Source organism: Chiloscyllium punctatum, chromosome 19 (genome assembly GCF_047496795.1).
Source record: "Chiloscyllium punctatum isolate Juve2018m chromosome 19, sChiPun1.3, whole genome shotgun sequence".
Taxonomy (NCBI): Eukaryota; Metazoa; Chordata; class Chondrichthyes; order Orectolobiformes; family Hemiscylliidae; genus Chiloscyllium; species Chiloscyllium punctatum.
In genome coordinates, this window is record NC_092757.1 from 46,251,650 (window position 1) to 46,267,630 (window position 15,981).

Below are 15,981 nucleotides of genomic sequence, written 5' to 3' on the forward strand. Positions count from 1 at the left end.
TCCTGATGACCAGGGAGTCCAGAACCAGGGGTCACAATCATTTGGGTAGGTCACTTAGGACTGAAGTGAAAAGAAATCCCTTCACCCAGAGAGTGGCAAGCTTGTGGAATTCTCTACCAGAGAAGGTGGTTGAGGCCAATACATTGAATGTTTTCAAGGAGTTAAATATAGTTCTCAGAACTAAAGGGATCAAAGCTGGAACAGGTTACACAGTTGAATGCCTACTCCTGTTAGGGTTTCTAATGGTTGGCATCCAAAATAACATCAATCTCAAGGAAGCCCCAAGTGATCTGCTGTGGATGATCCCTAAGGAGAGCATCTAATCTGCGCTGGGGGCAGCAGAGGTGGGGGGTTACACTGCTAAGTGCCATGAGGGAGGAGGCAGAGGGGAGAGTCCTGCCTAACTGAGCCAGCTGGAGCTCAGTAATAGCACTCTCACCTGTGAATCAGAAGGTGGTATCTTCAAGTGGCACTGCAGAGACAGGACAGGATTGCGTCTAGACTAACAATCCAGAGAGTGCTGCACGTGCCTTCTCCTCATTTAGGCACTGGGCAGTGCTCTCTTCGGATGGATTTAATAGTTCCCACACATCAGGAAGAGGAGCAAGCGATCAGTATCCTGGGAGTTACATGCATTATCCCGATTATCTGACTATGTTTAAAGTTGCCAGCTTCTTTGGGCAGTGAATCGGCAGCCTGGTTGATGACAAGTGTGGGGGTCCACAGGATGTAGAATGACATTAACTGCCACGTTTGCCCCTCTAAACCCAATCTCAATGCCCCAGCCCATCTTGACATCCCAGCCTCCACACACCTCCACTCTCCCATAGTGATCCCCAACTAGATGACCTCAGCCTTGGAACGACAGCAGGAGTTGCTAGACAGCACATCACAGGACAAGGAGGAAGCATCTTGAAAGGAGCACCTTACACAGTACTTTGACCAAGGGCAGCACTGTGGCTCAGTGGTTAGCACTGCTGCCTCACAGCACCAGGGGACCTGGATTCAAATCCAGCTTCAGGCAACTCTCTATGGAGAGTCTGCACGTTCTCCTTGTGCTCTAGTTTTGTCCCAGAGTCCAAAGGTGTGCAGGTCAGGTGGATTAGTCATGGTAAATGCAGGGTCACTGGGAGAGATCAGGGCCTTTGCCTCTTTCTGCACTGTGCTGCTTCTCTCATTCTAAGTCCACGTGGGCAGTTTGATATATTTGTGTGAAATACTACAGAAATTGCGTTCTGAAATAATAACTTTTAAACTTTCAAGCCACAATGGAATTGCATTAAATATGCACACATTAGTTTCATCCTGACACAGGGCCCGATGATTGCAATAGGCAACTGATGCTCGAGACAGATCATTAGCACAAAGGCACCAGTCACCAGGTTGACCACCGAGGGGCTCACTCACCTGCAATCTCCACAATGTCTCCAGGTACAATATCCCGGGCTTTGATTCTCTGTACAGCCTTCCTGTCCATTCGGTGAACCTTACCCATCTCTGGTTCATACTCCTTCAGTGCTTCGATTGCATTCTCCGCATTCCTTTCCTGTAAATTGGATACAAACAATGAAACTACCTGAGAGAGTTAAACATGACATTAACTATACTTAGCAGCATTGTGCCCAGGGGTATAATATATTGGAAGCATTTATCAGCCAGTGGTATACCACAGACCATGGAAGGTCAATGGTGCAATTTCCGTTTGAAAGTACATGCCTTGCAAGCAAGACATCACTGACCAAGACAGCATCCAGTTCCACAATATCCAACAGCATGATATTTGTTACCCAACTCAGTTTCTTTTAAAATGGAGTCATTGAAGCAAACCCATCTTGCATTACTCACTCAGAATATAGACAGGTCTTACAAACCTGAACGAGTAGCTAAACCACTCGTGAGCCAGGTTAAGAATGAGGCATGTGGGCTTGGGGCAGACATTCCAAAGAGCACTCGCTCGGTTGTTGTGCGGGTGGTCTCCGAGGTGGTCAAGTTCATTTCTCGAGTACGGATGGATGGATCAACACACTCAAGTTGGAACACAATACAATTCAGTGGGCGGTTGGTGATGGCCTGGTGATACGATCTCTAGACAATTAATCCAGATACCCAAGTAACGTTCTAGGGAACTGATCTATCACCATAGCAGATGGTGAAATTCAAATTCAAGAATAATCTAGAAAAACAAGTTTAAATGCTGACCGTGAAATTAACTCATCTTACAGGCTGATGTCTCTTTATTTTGTGAAAATTAAAATTACATGTCTCTAAAATCACTATCTAAATATCCCAATTCCACAAACCCCATCCCCTCTACATCACTACTATCAGGAGGTCTGCGAACAACTCCCAAAGGAGGAAGTGAGCACTGCAGATATTAGAGATCAGAGGAGAGTGTGTGTGTTGCTGGAAAAGCACAATAGGACAGGCAGCGTCCAAGGAGCAGGAGAATCAATGTTTTGAGCAAAAGCCCTTCATCAGGAAATGAGGCTTGTCGGCCTGGGGGAAGACAGCTGGGAATGTGATAGATGAAGGTGGGAGTGATAGGTCAGAGAGGAGGGTGGAGGAGATAGACGGGAAAGACAATGGACAGGTCTGGAGGGCGGTGCCGAGTTGGAGGCTTGGGACTGGGATAAGGTAGTGGGGGGGGGGGGGGGGAGAAAGGGAAATGAGAAACCACATTGATCCCATGTGATTGCAGGCTCCCACGGTGGAAGGTGGTGGCGAGGGTTTGGTGGTGGAGGCGGCCCAGGACCTGCATGTCCTTGGAGGAGTGGGAGGGGGAGTTGAAGTGTTCAGCCTTGGGGCAGTGGGGTTGGTTGGTGTGCACCACCTGTCTGTTCCACCCTCCCCTCTGACCTATCACCTTCGCCCCCACCTTCATCTGCCTATCACATTCCCAGCCCCCTCCCATTTATCTCTCAACCCCTCAGCCTACAAGCCCCATTCCTGATGAAGGGATTACGCCCGAAACATCAATTCTCCAAACCAGTTCACTTGGATTTAAACCCCTTTGATCAACTCTTGCAGAGTGTAACCTATCCAATTTTGCTGATGATATAAAAATAGATTGGAATGTAGGTTGTGATGAGGACACAAGAAATCTGCAAGGGGATATAGGTGGCTGGAAAATGGGTTGGACAAAACAAGGCAGATGGGGTTTAAATCTAGGAAAGCAGGAGATCATGCACTTTACCTTTTGATTCTATCTCCACACTATTATCAAAATGAAATGAGACACCAAAAAAAAAGAGGAATCAGTGTATTCTGGTGCACGACATCACAACAGTGAGCAGCAAGGAACCGAGAAGGTGAATAGAACTTTGGCCTTTATTGCTGGAGTGGTTCAAATTTGAAAATAAGGAAGCATTGTTGAAACTGTAAAGGATATTGAGGAGGCCATGCCTAGAATATTGTGCAGAGTTTTGGTCGCTGTATTTAAGGAAGGTCGTCCAGGCATTGGAGACGGTACAAAATAATTCATTCAGTTGATTTCTGTGATAAAGGTGTTGATTTATCAAAGAACTGTTAAACAGATTAGGCCTTCATCCATTTGAGCTTAAGAACTTGAGGCTTGATCTTCTAGAATGGCAGGGCAGGTTTGAGGGGCTGAATGGACTATCCTTGTTGCTATTTTTTATGTTCTGATGTGATTACATCATTACTCTTCCTTTTCCAATATCCTACTAAAGATCCTATTACCCAGACCGCTTACCTCCCAGTCACATCATATCCCCAAAATTGTGCTTTTAATTTCCTTGTTTTTACAAGGAATTTACAGCACAAACAGACCAGGCCATTTAGCCTGATTGATCTACACTGATAACTCATGTTCCACTTCTCCCCACATTGTCTTCACGTCCTCTCTCATTCATGTATTATCCAGCTTTCTCTGAAAAGCTACTTTATTCAATCACTCCAACAGCAGGGAGTTCCACATTCAGACTACTCTGGGGATTAAAAAAACGTTTCACTTGAATTCATTAAAGGATTTATCAGAGACTAATTATATTGAGTATTGAACTGTCTCATTAGAAACATTTACTCGACATCCAGCCCAGTGAATCCGTTCAATAGTTTGTAAGGGCTCAGTTTACCTGGTGTTCTTTTTGCTAGAGAGACCCCTATCCTGTCAGTTAGAATACCTCAACTCTGTTACTATCCACGTAAATCTTTTTTTATTCACATCTTTGGCAATGCATGCAAATCTTTTGGAACATGGAGACCAGAACCACGCCGAGTGTGATCTAACACAGGGTTATTGAACTCGAAAAGTGAACTCTATTTCTCTCACCACAGACGCTGCTAGACCTGCTGAGTTCTTCAGCACTTTTTGCAGGTAGAGTTGGCTGTCTTTTCAGAATCAGACATTTTTGTTTTAGAATCGTAGAACTGCTACACAGTGTGGAAAAGCAGGCTATTCGGCCCATCGAATCCACACTGACCCTCTCCCACCCAGACTCACCCCCTACACTATTCCTGTTATGCTTCATTTTCCCCATGGCCAATCCACCTAGCCTGCGGTTTGGACTGTGGGAGGAAACCCACGCAGTCACGGGGAGAACGTGCAAACTCCACACAGACAGTTGCCCACGAGTTTGAGGCAGCACCACTAACCACTGGGTGGTTTTGGTTGAGGTGAGTGGATGGGTGGGGGGTATGAGTGAGCCACTGGAGCCAAGAGTAGTCTCGGGTCTCAGTCCGGACCAACGCTGTGTGGAGGTTGCAGCGATTTGTTACCCCTGGCCAGGGTCAGGCTGGGATACAGGAGGACTCCTGCCCTCCATCATGGTCCTCACAATAGCTCACCCGTGTTTGATTCCTCTCGGGAAGTTCACCAGGCCGACTGCTCCGAGAAAGTCGGATTTAAAATCGGATGTGGGAATATCCGAGACGAGGAGTAGATTAACGTAGTGCTGTTAAGTTCTTACCTGCCACACACCGACCAGAGCATTCACAATCAGGATCAGAAGGATCACGAAGGGTTCCACAAAGGCCGTGATGGTTTCAGCTTCTTCAAACCATGCCAGGACCTGAAATACAAGATAGAAGACTGATGAGCACTGGGATTTCAACTCGATCAACTTAGCCATGTAACCAGTACAGGTGCAGATTAAACCCGAGGACCCTCTCTGATCAGGTGGAGATTCCAGATGAAGCTACTCTTAATCACAAAACCAAACCCTCCCTCAGTGTACGTTAAGCTCTGGTTTCACCAGCAGCCCCAGCCCTATTTCTCACAAACGCCTACTGTTTCCCCCCCCACCACAGCACCCGGATTCCCCCTGCACACCATGCTCCCTTTCCCCTTGTCCAGCATCCCTTGCTCCCATTTCCCATTCCTCCTCCTGCTCCCATTCCCCCTCCCCACCCCCTGCTATTCAATCATGGAATGCGGGCATCACTTAAGGCAGCACTGACTGTCCCTTCCCCAATCACATTCAAGGTGGGGGGGGCTACTCTTTGTCAATTCATGGATTACAGGTCACACAACACCACAGTTGGTGATTCTGACCCAGCAACACTGAAGGGTATACTTCCAGGTCAGGACGGTGAGTGACTTGAACAGGAACTTGTTCCCATTTCTCTGCTGCTCTTGTCCTTCTGGATGGTGGGAGGTCACGTATTTGGAATACGCTGTCAGAGAAGACTTGGTAGGTCGCAGCAATGTATCCTGCAGGAGGTGCGCGCTGTACATCAGTGGGGAAGAGAATCAACATTGAAGATGATGGACGTGGTGCCAATCAAGTGAACTGCTTTGTCCCGGATGGTGTCGAGCTTCCGGAATGTTGTTGGAGCTGCATCCATCCAGGCAAGTGGGGAGTATTCCATCACACTCTCCTGACTTGTGCCTTATAGATAATGGATGTGGAGAAAGTGAGGACTGCAGATGCTGGAGATCAGAGCTGAAAGTGTGGTGCTGGAAAAGTGCAGCAGGTCAGGCAGCATCCAAGGAGCAGGAGAATCGACGTTTCAGGCATTCCTGAAGAAGGGCTTATGCCTGAAACATCGACTCTCCTGTTCCTTGGATGCTGCCTGACCTGCTGCGCTTTTCCAGCAACACACTTTCAGCTCAGCTAATGGATGTGGTTTGGATAGTGAGGAGGTGGGTTACTTACATCAGGATTCCTAGCCTCTGACTTGCTGAAATTGCAGCCAGTGTACTTTTGTGATGATTAACCAGCACAGAGCTCAGATATTTTCTTGTTGATTAGAATAGAGAATAAACGAAATCACGATCTATGTACAACACTGAACCGGGTTGTCACTGAGATAACACACAATAACTGCATCAGCACACACGGTTTTGTAACCAAGGTCATATTGCTGGTTTAGGAGAGAGGGGGCAGGGAAAGTAATGGGATGAGGCTCCCTATCATTTTCAGGAGTACAATAGCTGAGAGCTCAAAAGGACACTCAACTCAATTAAAACGACACAGGGTTGATGATAAATTACACAGCTCGTTGTACACTGCTCTCAGTGAGCACACGGAGTGTCAAACACTGTTTCACTTCAGGCTCTTTCTTTATAATGAGTTTCATTTCATTCAGATGTGTCACCAGCTGTAAACATGGCTTTGAAAAAGTACCACTGACAGAACATTTCAGTCTGCAAGGTACAAAGAAGCCAAAAAGAAAAACAAACCTCCCTGTTATGGAGTGAACACCAAGATTCGAATGGAGAGTAATTTGGAGAGGAGACAAAACACCACATCTACCCTGACACAAATGCTCATGGTACAGTCATCAAACGCCCTGCGTGTGGACAGACACATATACATGTCAGGTGTGACATGTATATCATTGTGCCGTCCTAAGGCAGATGCAGAAGATCCTATAGTGCCACCTCAGGAAGAGACGAGAGATCTCTTGGTTTGACAGTCCCAACACCCCTTCAAGGAACTTCAGCAAAGAGAGACACTAAATGGTCAGTCATGTAGGTTAGTGGTGCTCAGATTGGCTTCACCATGTGCCGAAATAATAAAACACACATTTTAATAAATTAATTAATAAATAATAAACAAAGAGCTTGTGAAGGAACTATCTATTTCTGACTAACATTAACGTGTCTCTCGCTAATATGTCCAATCTGTGCCACCCGGGTGGCAGTCACACAGTTGGCCAATTTTCCTCTTTGTGAGTTTTGTGACAAGTAAGCTCCCTTCTAGACATTCCAATACTGTGTGGAGGGATGGGATCATTCTGGGAGTCAGAATGGGTAACGGGAGAGGGGGGGGGGGGGAGCAGGCATAACTAGTTGAATATCCCCTACACTGGCAGTGGGTGGTGGTGGCTGGGAGGGGGCAGGAAATTGCAGACAATGTTGTCAGGTTGCAATTCTAACCCTCTCTGGCTTTCCTAGAGCAGAGAGAGAGGGAGGCCAGATCTGAACTGGGGCCTCACTTGCACACGGATGCCCTCTTTCCCAGGAGATCCATGCAGGTGTTGGAAATGTGATAGGTTGGCAGGCAGATAGAACGTGCAGCTGGAAGAACGGCCTCAGAGAAACCAAGGAGCCTAGGTCCACTTCCATCAGTTACACCAACGAGAGTTCCAGTCAGAGGGCAGTAAGAGGATACCCAAGCAATTCCCCAAGGCACTACATCTGACCCACACATCCTTACTGCAAGGTTTCACGAAGGCATGAGTGTTGCCAAGGCTCCTGCACAGGGCAGGGGGACGGACAGAGATCCAGATGGAATGATAGGATATACCATACTACAGGGTCTACACATTCAGAGGACCAACTTCCTGACAAGTTTGAACACCGAAGACTTGGGGAGGTTCAGGCTGTTGTGTTAGATCATAACTGACACATGCATGCTCCTGGAGACAAGACTCCTACCCAGTGGAGTGGGCGGGAAACATGCGGCCAATGGCCAACAAAACCTAACCCTAGCTTCTTTCCTGGGATGCATGGTTGCTGTTAAGGCCATCATTTGTTGCCCATCTCTTATCTGCTCTTGAGAATAAAAGAATATTCAGCAAGTGTGCCCATCTCTCGGATGACTGAGCGTTCTTCAGTAATACGGTTAACTATTTCAATACGGCCAACAGATGGTTAACTCAAGCTCACATGGTGTGATCTAGAGAGAGAGAGAGAGAGAGAGAGAGACCTTGTGCAATGTGCCTCACTCTCCACCAACACTGTGGGGTTTGAATTTGCATGTTGCTTCATTTAGAAGCTCAAATTTGCGTAAAGGCAAAGTCACTCAGCTGACAAGTCATCCACATTGTCACAAAGATTGCAGGCTTCTTCAGTATTTACTGAAAGATAAATTGTCCAGCTCTGACTCTCCCCTGTGGGTTTCATTGTGACAGGCTGCATGTGGTGACACGACTAAAGTTAGTCAAACGTTTTCCAATTCCCCCCCTTCACACTTCAGTAGTCCCCAAGTTAACAAGGAAACAAATACAAAACTCAAACAAATGAATCTATCCAATTCCCATCAAAAGCACTTCAGAATCCACCTCATTTTTCATCAATTTGCTCACTAATTTGTTTAACAAATCCCTATCCCAAAGGGATCCTATCACAATCCAAACATTTTATTTCAGGCACGGTCAGGCCATGCACTAAACAAGTAACAGATCCAAATGTGGAGCCTCCAGCTTCTCTCCACAACTCACCGCCTCCTTTCTCCAGTCTCCTGGGGCCAGCACAGCGAGACATAGACTGGCGGAAGTGAATCAGGTAAATAGTAATCAGACCTGCTAGGAAAGGATTCTACAACAAGCCGCACACAAGCTTCACACAGAGCCCAGGGACCAGGGACCAATTTTTGTCACCAGGCAAAGTTCATCAACATCAGAGCCTGACTGAAACGAGGCCTCCTGAAACCCCTCCCTGACCCATCCCAGACACGGGTTCAGGTGCTCCGCAAGCTGCCTGGAGGAAGCTGCAGGTGACCAGGATTTACAGCAGCCTGTGCTGTGGGGGAGCAGGGGTTTAGGAGAGGCCTAGAGGATAGACTGCAGTCTGAAGCGGGATCAGTCCCATGACTGGGGGGAAAAATACAAGCATGGCAATAACTTCAGCTTCCCCTGCCCCAGCAGAACAGTCTGGGTGCTAAAACTGAACTTAACATCAGGCTATTGCTTAGCCCTTACCCAGTCACTGCACCACAGTCACTGATGAGGTATCCATCTCCCATCTCTGAATGACTATAAATTAAAATAGATTACCATTGGGTCATCATGTCACAGGGGAGGCAATGGCCTAGAGGTACTACCACTGGGCAATTTAACCAGAGATCCAGGGAAAGTTCTGGGACCCAGGTTCTAAACATGACCAGAAAGTAGATAGTGGAATTAGAATTCAATGAAATAAATCTGGAAGTAAGAGTCTAATGATGACCATAGCTTCAGCAATGACCACTGATTGCTGTTAATACTCGTCTGGCTCACTAACATCCTTGAGGAAAGAAAACTGCCAACCTTAAGGGCCTCTGCCCAAAATGTCGACGCTCCTGCTCCTCGGACGCTGCCTGACCGGCTGTGCTTTTCCAGCACCACACTTTTCGAATCTGATCTCCAGCATCTGCAATCCTCACTGTCTCCCAGCTGCCATCCTGACCTGGTCTGGCCTACGTGTGACTCCAAACCCACAGCATTGTGGTTGACTTTTAGCTTTCCTCTGGACAATTAGGGATTGGCAATAAACGATGGCTGAGCCAGTGACACCCACATCTCATTCATGAATTTTTTAAAATGACTCAAGTCCAGATCCAACCAAAAGGACACGAACAACATTAGCTGGTTGTCTTTTCTGCAGGGGAACAGTTTTCCTCATCAGTGGCTCCAGGGAAACTAAGTGATGCTTAATCATACAATCATATTTTATGTAGGAGATAACGTCTAGCCCATCTTTCATTGTGTGATTTGCTGCTGCATTAAATTGGAGTTCTTTAAAGACAGACAAGACAAAGTCAAACACTGCCTCCCAGCTTGGTCTTCACAGTAACACCATTTATTATACATTAATACTACATTCTGCTAAATGATAATTGTAGGTAGACCAGGCTATGATCTTAACGTTATTAAGGACTAAAGTCTTTGTTATGTGTCCATGTCCATGCTTGTGAATCTCCCAGAGAGCAAATGTTCTAACAAAAAAAGAATTGCTGGAAAAGCTCAGCAGGTCTGCGAGGAGAAATCAGAGTTAATGTTTCAGGTCCAGTGACGCTTCCTCAGATTTGATGTTAGCGAGGAAAATGGCAGTTTATATGCAGAAGACTGGATCGGGGGGGCGGGGGGTGGGGAGAAGGTGGGGGGGAGAAGTAAGGGGTAAATGATAGGTGGACATAGAGCCCAAAGAGAGAGAAGAGCTCCTGGACACACAAAGGAGTGGACAATAATCTGGTTAGGAGGGTGAATAGGTGTTAATGGCTAACAATTGATAATAAGAGTCTAGATGAGAGTGGTGCTGGAAAAGCACAGCAGGTGAGGCAGCATCCGAGGAGCAGGGGGGGAAAAGAAAAAAAAACAACATTTTGGGCTAAAGCCCTTCAATTTTCCTGCTCCTTGGATGCTGCCTGACCTGCTGTGCTTTTCCAGCACCACTCTAATCTAGACTCTAATCTCCAACCTTCACTTTTGCCTATGTGATAATAAGGCCTTGTGTGTGAGGTAGGAGACTAGGACATGGGAGAGTTCAGGCCCTAAAATTATTAAACTCTATATAGAGTTCAGAGGGCTGCCAGACTACAAGTGACCACTTTGCAGACATCTATGTTCTGCCTGCATAAGAGACCCAAGCTTCCAGTTGCCCGCCACTTTAACACACCACCCTGTTTCCCTGGCCAGTGTGTCTGTCTCAGGCTGACTGCAATGTTCCAGCCAAGATCAGCAGAAGCTGGAAGAACACCACCTCATATGCTACTTCGGGACCCTGCAGCCCTCTGGACTCCAAATCAAGTTCAATAATTTTAGGGTCTGAACTCTCCCATGTCCTAGTCCCCTAGCCCACCCACCAGATTTTGTCATCAGTCTGCCATTACACACTACCTATTGTTTTTAGGGGGGTTTGGACAGGAAACCATTGTCCATTTATACACACAGAACACCCTGAAGAGACTATTTGCTATTGCTTCAATAAGGAAAGCAGGACTGAAGGTTCCAGCCAATAACTGCCTTGGACGGCACAGTGGTTAGCACTGCTGCCTCACAGCGCCAGAGACCCGGGTTCAATTCCCGCCTCAGGCGACTGACTGTGTGGAGTTTGCATGTTCTCCCCGTGTCTGCGTGGGTTTCCTCCAGGTGCTCTGGTTTCCTCCCACAGTCCAAAGATGTGCAGGTCAGGTGAATTGGCCATGCTAAATTGCCCGTAGTGTTAGGTAAGGGGTAAATGTAGGGGCATGGGTACGTTGCGCTTTGGCAGGGCGGTGTGGACTTGTTGGGCCGAAGGGCCTGTTTCCACACTGAGTAATCTAAAACAAAACTTAAGAATTGGTAAACTTGATGCACTCAGAAACAGCTTGGACTCTGAAAGACCTGGGTGTGGCCAGAGCAGACATATACGACAGACCATCGGCTGCTTTCCCTCCAGAGAGAAGTAGCTGGCTCAAGTAATTACAAATCAGTGATGGTGTAAGATAACAATTGCACACACCGTGCAAAAGGCCTCACACAGTAGGCTCTCAGACCTCAGTAAAAGGTAAAAACAACGACTGCAGATGCTGGAAACCAGATATTGGAGAAGTGGTGCTGGAAGAGCACAGGTGGTCAGGCAGCATCCAAGGAGCAGGAAAATTGACGTTTCGGGCAAGCGACCTCAGTGCAAAGTAGCTCAACTTGGTAATTTTGGTTTGTTGAGACCAGCAGTGGAGCACTTTGCATTCTACTTTCATCAGGTCATTTAAGTGTCCACCTCCTATCAGTTTGGTTTACTGGCCAACTCTGTTTAGCTTTGGTAAAAACAATGACTGCAGATGCTGGAAACCAGAGTCTAGATTAGAGTGGTGCTGGAAAAGCACAGCAGATCAGGCAGCATCCGAGGAGCAGTACTCCTCAGATGCTGCCTGAACTGCTGCGCTTTTCCAGCACCACTCTAATCTAGACTCTGTTTAGCTTTGGCCAATGAGGCTCAGGACCCTCAATGTCTGATGTGCCAGACTCTGCTGTACTGGGTGTAGAGGACGGCAGCGGGCAGAGAAGGTGCACAATTTGCTGACACCCTGTTTTCTCTGTACTCTCTTCTGTCTGAGCTTTTCAGGATCTCTCAGCTCTTCCAACAGCCTTCCCAACAGTCAGCCAGCCAAAGCCACGATGGTCAGAGATCATCTACCACTTGTCAGCATCCACCATCTTTACATCTTGCTTGGATGTGCTCTTCGTGTGGAGATTGTGACCCTTTCGTCAGTTCAGGTATTCAGCCAACATCCATCCAATGAATGTAATCCACCTGGACATTGCTAATTCTACAATGAGTGTATGCTGAAGGAATTAGCATCCTTCAGGATTGTAAGGAGTGACCTTGTACTGCCAAATGATGCTGAAATTCAATTCCCACAGAAGAGGGCCCTGTTCTCTACCTCACCTGAGGTGCGATGACTTTCAGGTTAAACTCATCACAAATCATGTCTATCTCATGAAAGAGCAGTCCTATGGTCTCCTGGGACTATGGTCACCATAATAGATGTTGCAGATATAATTGGAGACAGACAGGGAAGCCAGAAACTGTGCAGCTTTTTCTCTGGCTTAACATTTGTCTCACCATTGTACAGGTGTGTGCTGAGGACACAGGCTTTGTAGACTCTCAAGTGAAATCCCCGAGTCAGGTTCCTGTTCCTCCACACTTTGTTCAGCCAAGACATTCCAGCTGCAGGTTGTGAGATACATGTTAATTTCAGCAGCAAGGGACAGCTTGCTGGTGTTCGAGGAGTTTAAATACGTGACCTAACAGCAACATTATCATTGCCGATGGGTGGTGGTATGGCAACGTCTTGGACAATGAAACTTGTCTTGCTGAAGCTGATCGTGGAGCTTGACTGAACTAAGATATGAGCAAGTCTGTCTCTCTATCTGCTGCTGGTGTTTCTCAGTGTGGGATACTGGTGTGGTATTATTAGCATAGAGCAACAATCTGCTAAGCCAGGAAAGGAACGGAGGTAAAAACAATGACTGCAGATGCTGGAAAGCAAATACTGGATTAGTGGTGCTGGAAGAGCACAGCAGTTCAGGCAGCATCCAACGAGCAGCGAAATCGACGTTTCGGGCAAAAGCCCTTCATCAAGGGCTTTTGCCCGAAACGTCGATTTCGCTGCTCGTTGAATGCTGCCTGAACTGCTGTGCTCTTCCAGCACCACTAATCCAGGAAAGGAACTGGCCAGCCTGTTAAATGTGTGCGTAGCCACAATTCCTCTCAGTGATATCTCAGATCAGCAATGCTGTTGGACCAGTGAGATTCCCTGGACTCTATCACGCTGGTGAGACATTTGGTTAAAATAGCGTCTTTCGTTCAGATGGCGTCTTTCACGGGATGCTCCATTGGAGCAGCAGTCGGCCACACAGCCCTTTGACCCTGCTCTGCCTTCAGGTGGTCATGGCTGATCGGATTGGGAGCTCAACTCCACTTCCCTGTCTGCCATCACCGTAACCCTCAGCTGCCTTTAGCCATCAAAACTCTAACTCAACCGTGACTGGATTTCAAAGTACAGCCTCCACTAGCTTTCCCCAGGAAGAGAATTCCTCACTCAAGATGGTCTCAGGGAAAAAAAAAATGGACCTCTCAGTCTGAAAAGGGACACCCCTCATTTTTAAACAATGTCCCCTAATTTGAGCCTCCTGCACAAAAGGAAACACCTTCCTGGTATCCAACCTTTTCAACCCCCCACCTCAGGATCTAAAGTTTCAAAAGATCATTCCTCATTCTTCTAAACTTCGACAGGTATAGACCCAAACTAGGCATTAGGCGTTTCATCCTTGGGTGAATCAAGTAAACTTTGACTGAACTGATTCCAAAACAACTATATTCTTGCTCAAAGCAAGAGTCCAAAAGGTTTAAACGATATTGCAGATGTGGTCTCACACCTGCCTTGCTCTTATTCCATACCCTTTACAAGTGAAGGTTTTTTAAAACGTGGTCCCTGTAGGAAACACAGCAATCTCCCACAGCTCAGGGGGATCACGACCAAGCAGAGTCTGTTTTAAGGTCGCGTATCAATATTGGCCAGGCAAGGACTCTCCTGCTGTTCCTCAAATAGTGCCATAGAAGATGGTGCGGTGGTACAGTCCCTATCTCTGCACAGAGGGGCCCAGGTTCAAGTCCCACCTGCTCCAGAGGTGTGTAATTCTAGATTAATTTCCCTACAGTGTGAAAACAGGCCATTTGGCCCAACAAATCCACACCAACCCTCCGAAGAGTAACTCACCCTGACCCATTCTCCTACATTTATCCCTGACTAATGCTCCTAATACGATGGGCAATTTAGCATGGTCAATTCACCTGACCTGCACATCTTTGGACTGTGGGAGGAAATCAGAGCACCCGGAGGAAACCCACGCAGACACGGGGAGCGTGTGCAAACTCCACACAGACAGTCGCCTGAGGCTGGGATTTAAAGCAGGTCCCTCATGCTGAGAGACAGCAATGCTAACCACGGAGCCACCTTAATAACAGCTCAGAACAAGTGGATTAGAAAATGTATAATAACTAGTGTTATAGGGCCTTATGTCCACTTGAAGGGACAGCCAGGCTGTTGGGTGAAAATCTCATTTGAAAGGCAGTACGTCAGCCAGCAATCACTCAGCGCGGCACTGGAGAGTTTACCTGGATTTTACATTTTTGTGTTTCTCAAGTGGGACATGGACCCACAACCATCTGATCCAGAGGGGAGAGAGAACGTTAACAACTAAATTAGACAGTGATAACATGGATTATTTACTCTGCCCATCATGCATTGGCCAAGCTCATCACAGACAGACAGACACACACAGACAGACACACACAGACAGACACACACAGACAGACACACACAGACAGACACACACAGACAGACACACACAGACAGACACACACAGACAGACACACACAGACAGACACACACAGACAGACACACACAGACAGACACACACAGACAGACACACACAGACAGACACACTCCAGGAAACGAGTTCCTTTAAACTCAATTGAACATGTTCAGACTATCAGAGCTGGAGTGTAAATGCAATGTTAACTCCTCCTCAAACACAGCCTCAAAAATCAAATTACAAATGACTCAATCTGCGCTGTGGGGAAGCAGAAACAGTCCTTCCATTTTGACTCAAAATCTACACAATCTGTATTTACAATTTAACCTTTGAAGATCCAGTATCACTCCAGGGAAAACCCATAGCACCATCACTGACAATCCTTCGAGCAGGGGTAGTCAAACCTAAACATTGTGCTCTGGATGGGGTCAGGCTGAGACTCGATACAACCAAAGTAACAGTCTTGTTTTGTACTCTAGCTATTTTGGGTAATAGTTAGTATGCCATTCATCATCTTGCACTGTGTTTATTGATGCCTATTGCAGGACACAAAATTGGCTTGATGGTCCATCTTCCTGGTCACGTCATTTGGAAAATATTCCGATCCGACCTCTCTTGGATCCAATTATTTGACCTCCCACAATAACTCACTCACATCCCACCCCTCATTCTCCTCAGGACCCAATTCGCAAACCACGACCACATCCGACACTGCGGAATAAAAAGATTAGAGGCGATGCGGAGAATGGAAATAAAGTGCTGGAAACACTTAACGGGTCAAACAGCACAGAACATGATCAAGGACAACAGCAGCTGGGGGTTAACCTTTCACCCATCCTGCCTGGTCGCTGTACACTTATTGGAGAGGCAGTGCATTAACCACTAGCAACACTCCGAACAAGATCAACGGCTGGGGTGGGGTTGCGGGGGGGGGGGGGTGGGGGGGTGGGGGGGGGGGTGTAATAACATACAAAGAACAGAGAACAGCACAGGAATGAGCTCTCCAACCCACAA

General features: G+C 47.0%; 1 protein-coding gene across 2 annotated transcripts in view; it reads right to left on the minus strand.

Annotated features, from left to right (window-relative positions):
• The window catches only part of atp2a3 (ATPase sarcoplasmic/endoplasmic reticulum Ca2+ transporting 3), a 203,760-nt gene that overhangs the window by 135,496 nt on the left and 52,283 nt on the right, over positions 1 to 15,981 (minus strand). For both annotated transcript variants that reach the window (XM_072589319.1, XM_072589318.1), the window contains exons 4-5: positions 4,929 to 5,030; positions 1,408 to 1,546 (exon numbers count right to left, since the gene is read on the minus strand). In XM_072589319.1, coding sequence (XP_072445420.1) covers positions 1,408 to 1,546; positions 4,929 to 5,030 — 241 coding nt within the window. The remainder of the gene's footprint in view (positions 1 to 1,407; positions 1,547 to 4,928; positions 5,031 to 15,981) is intronic.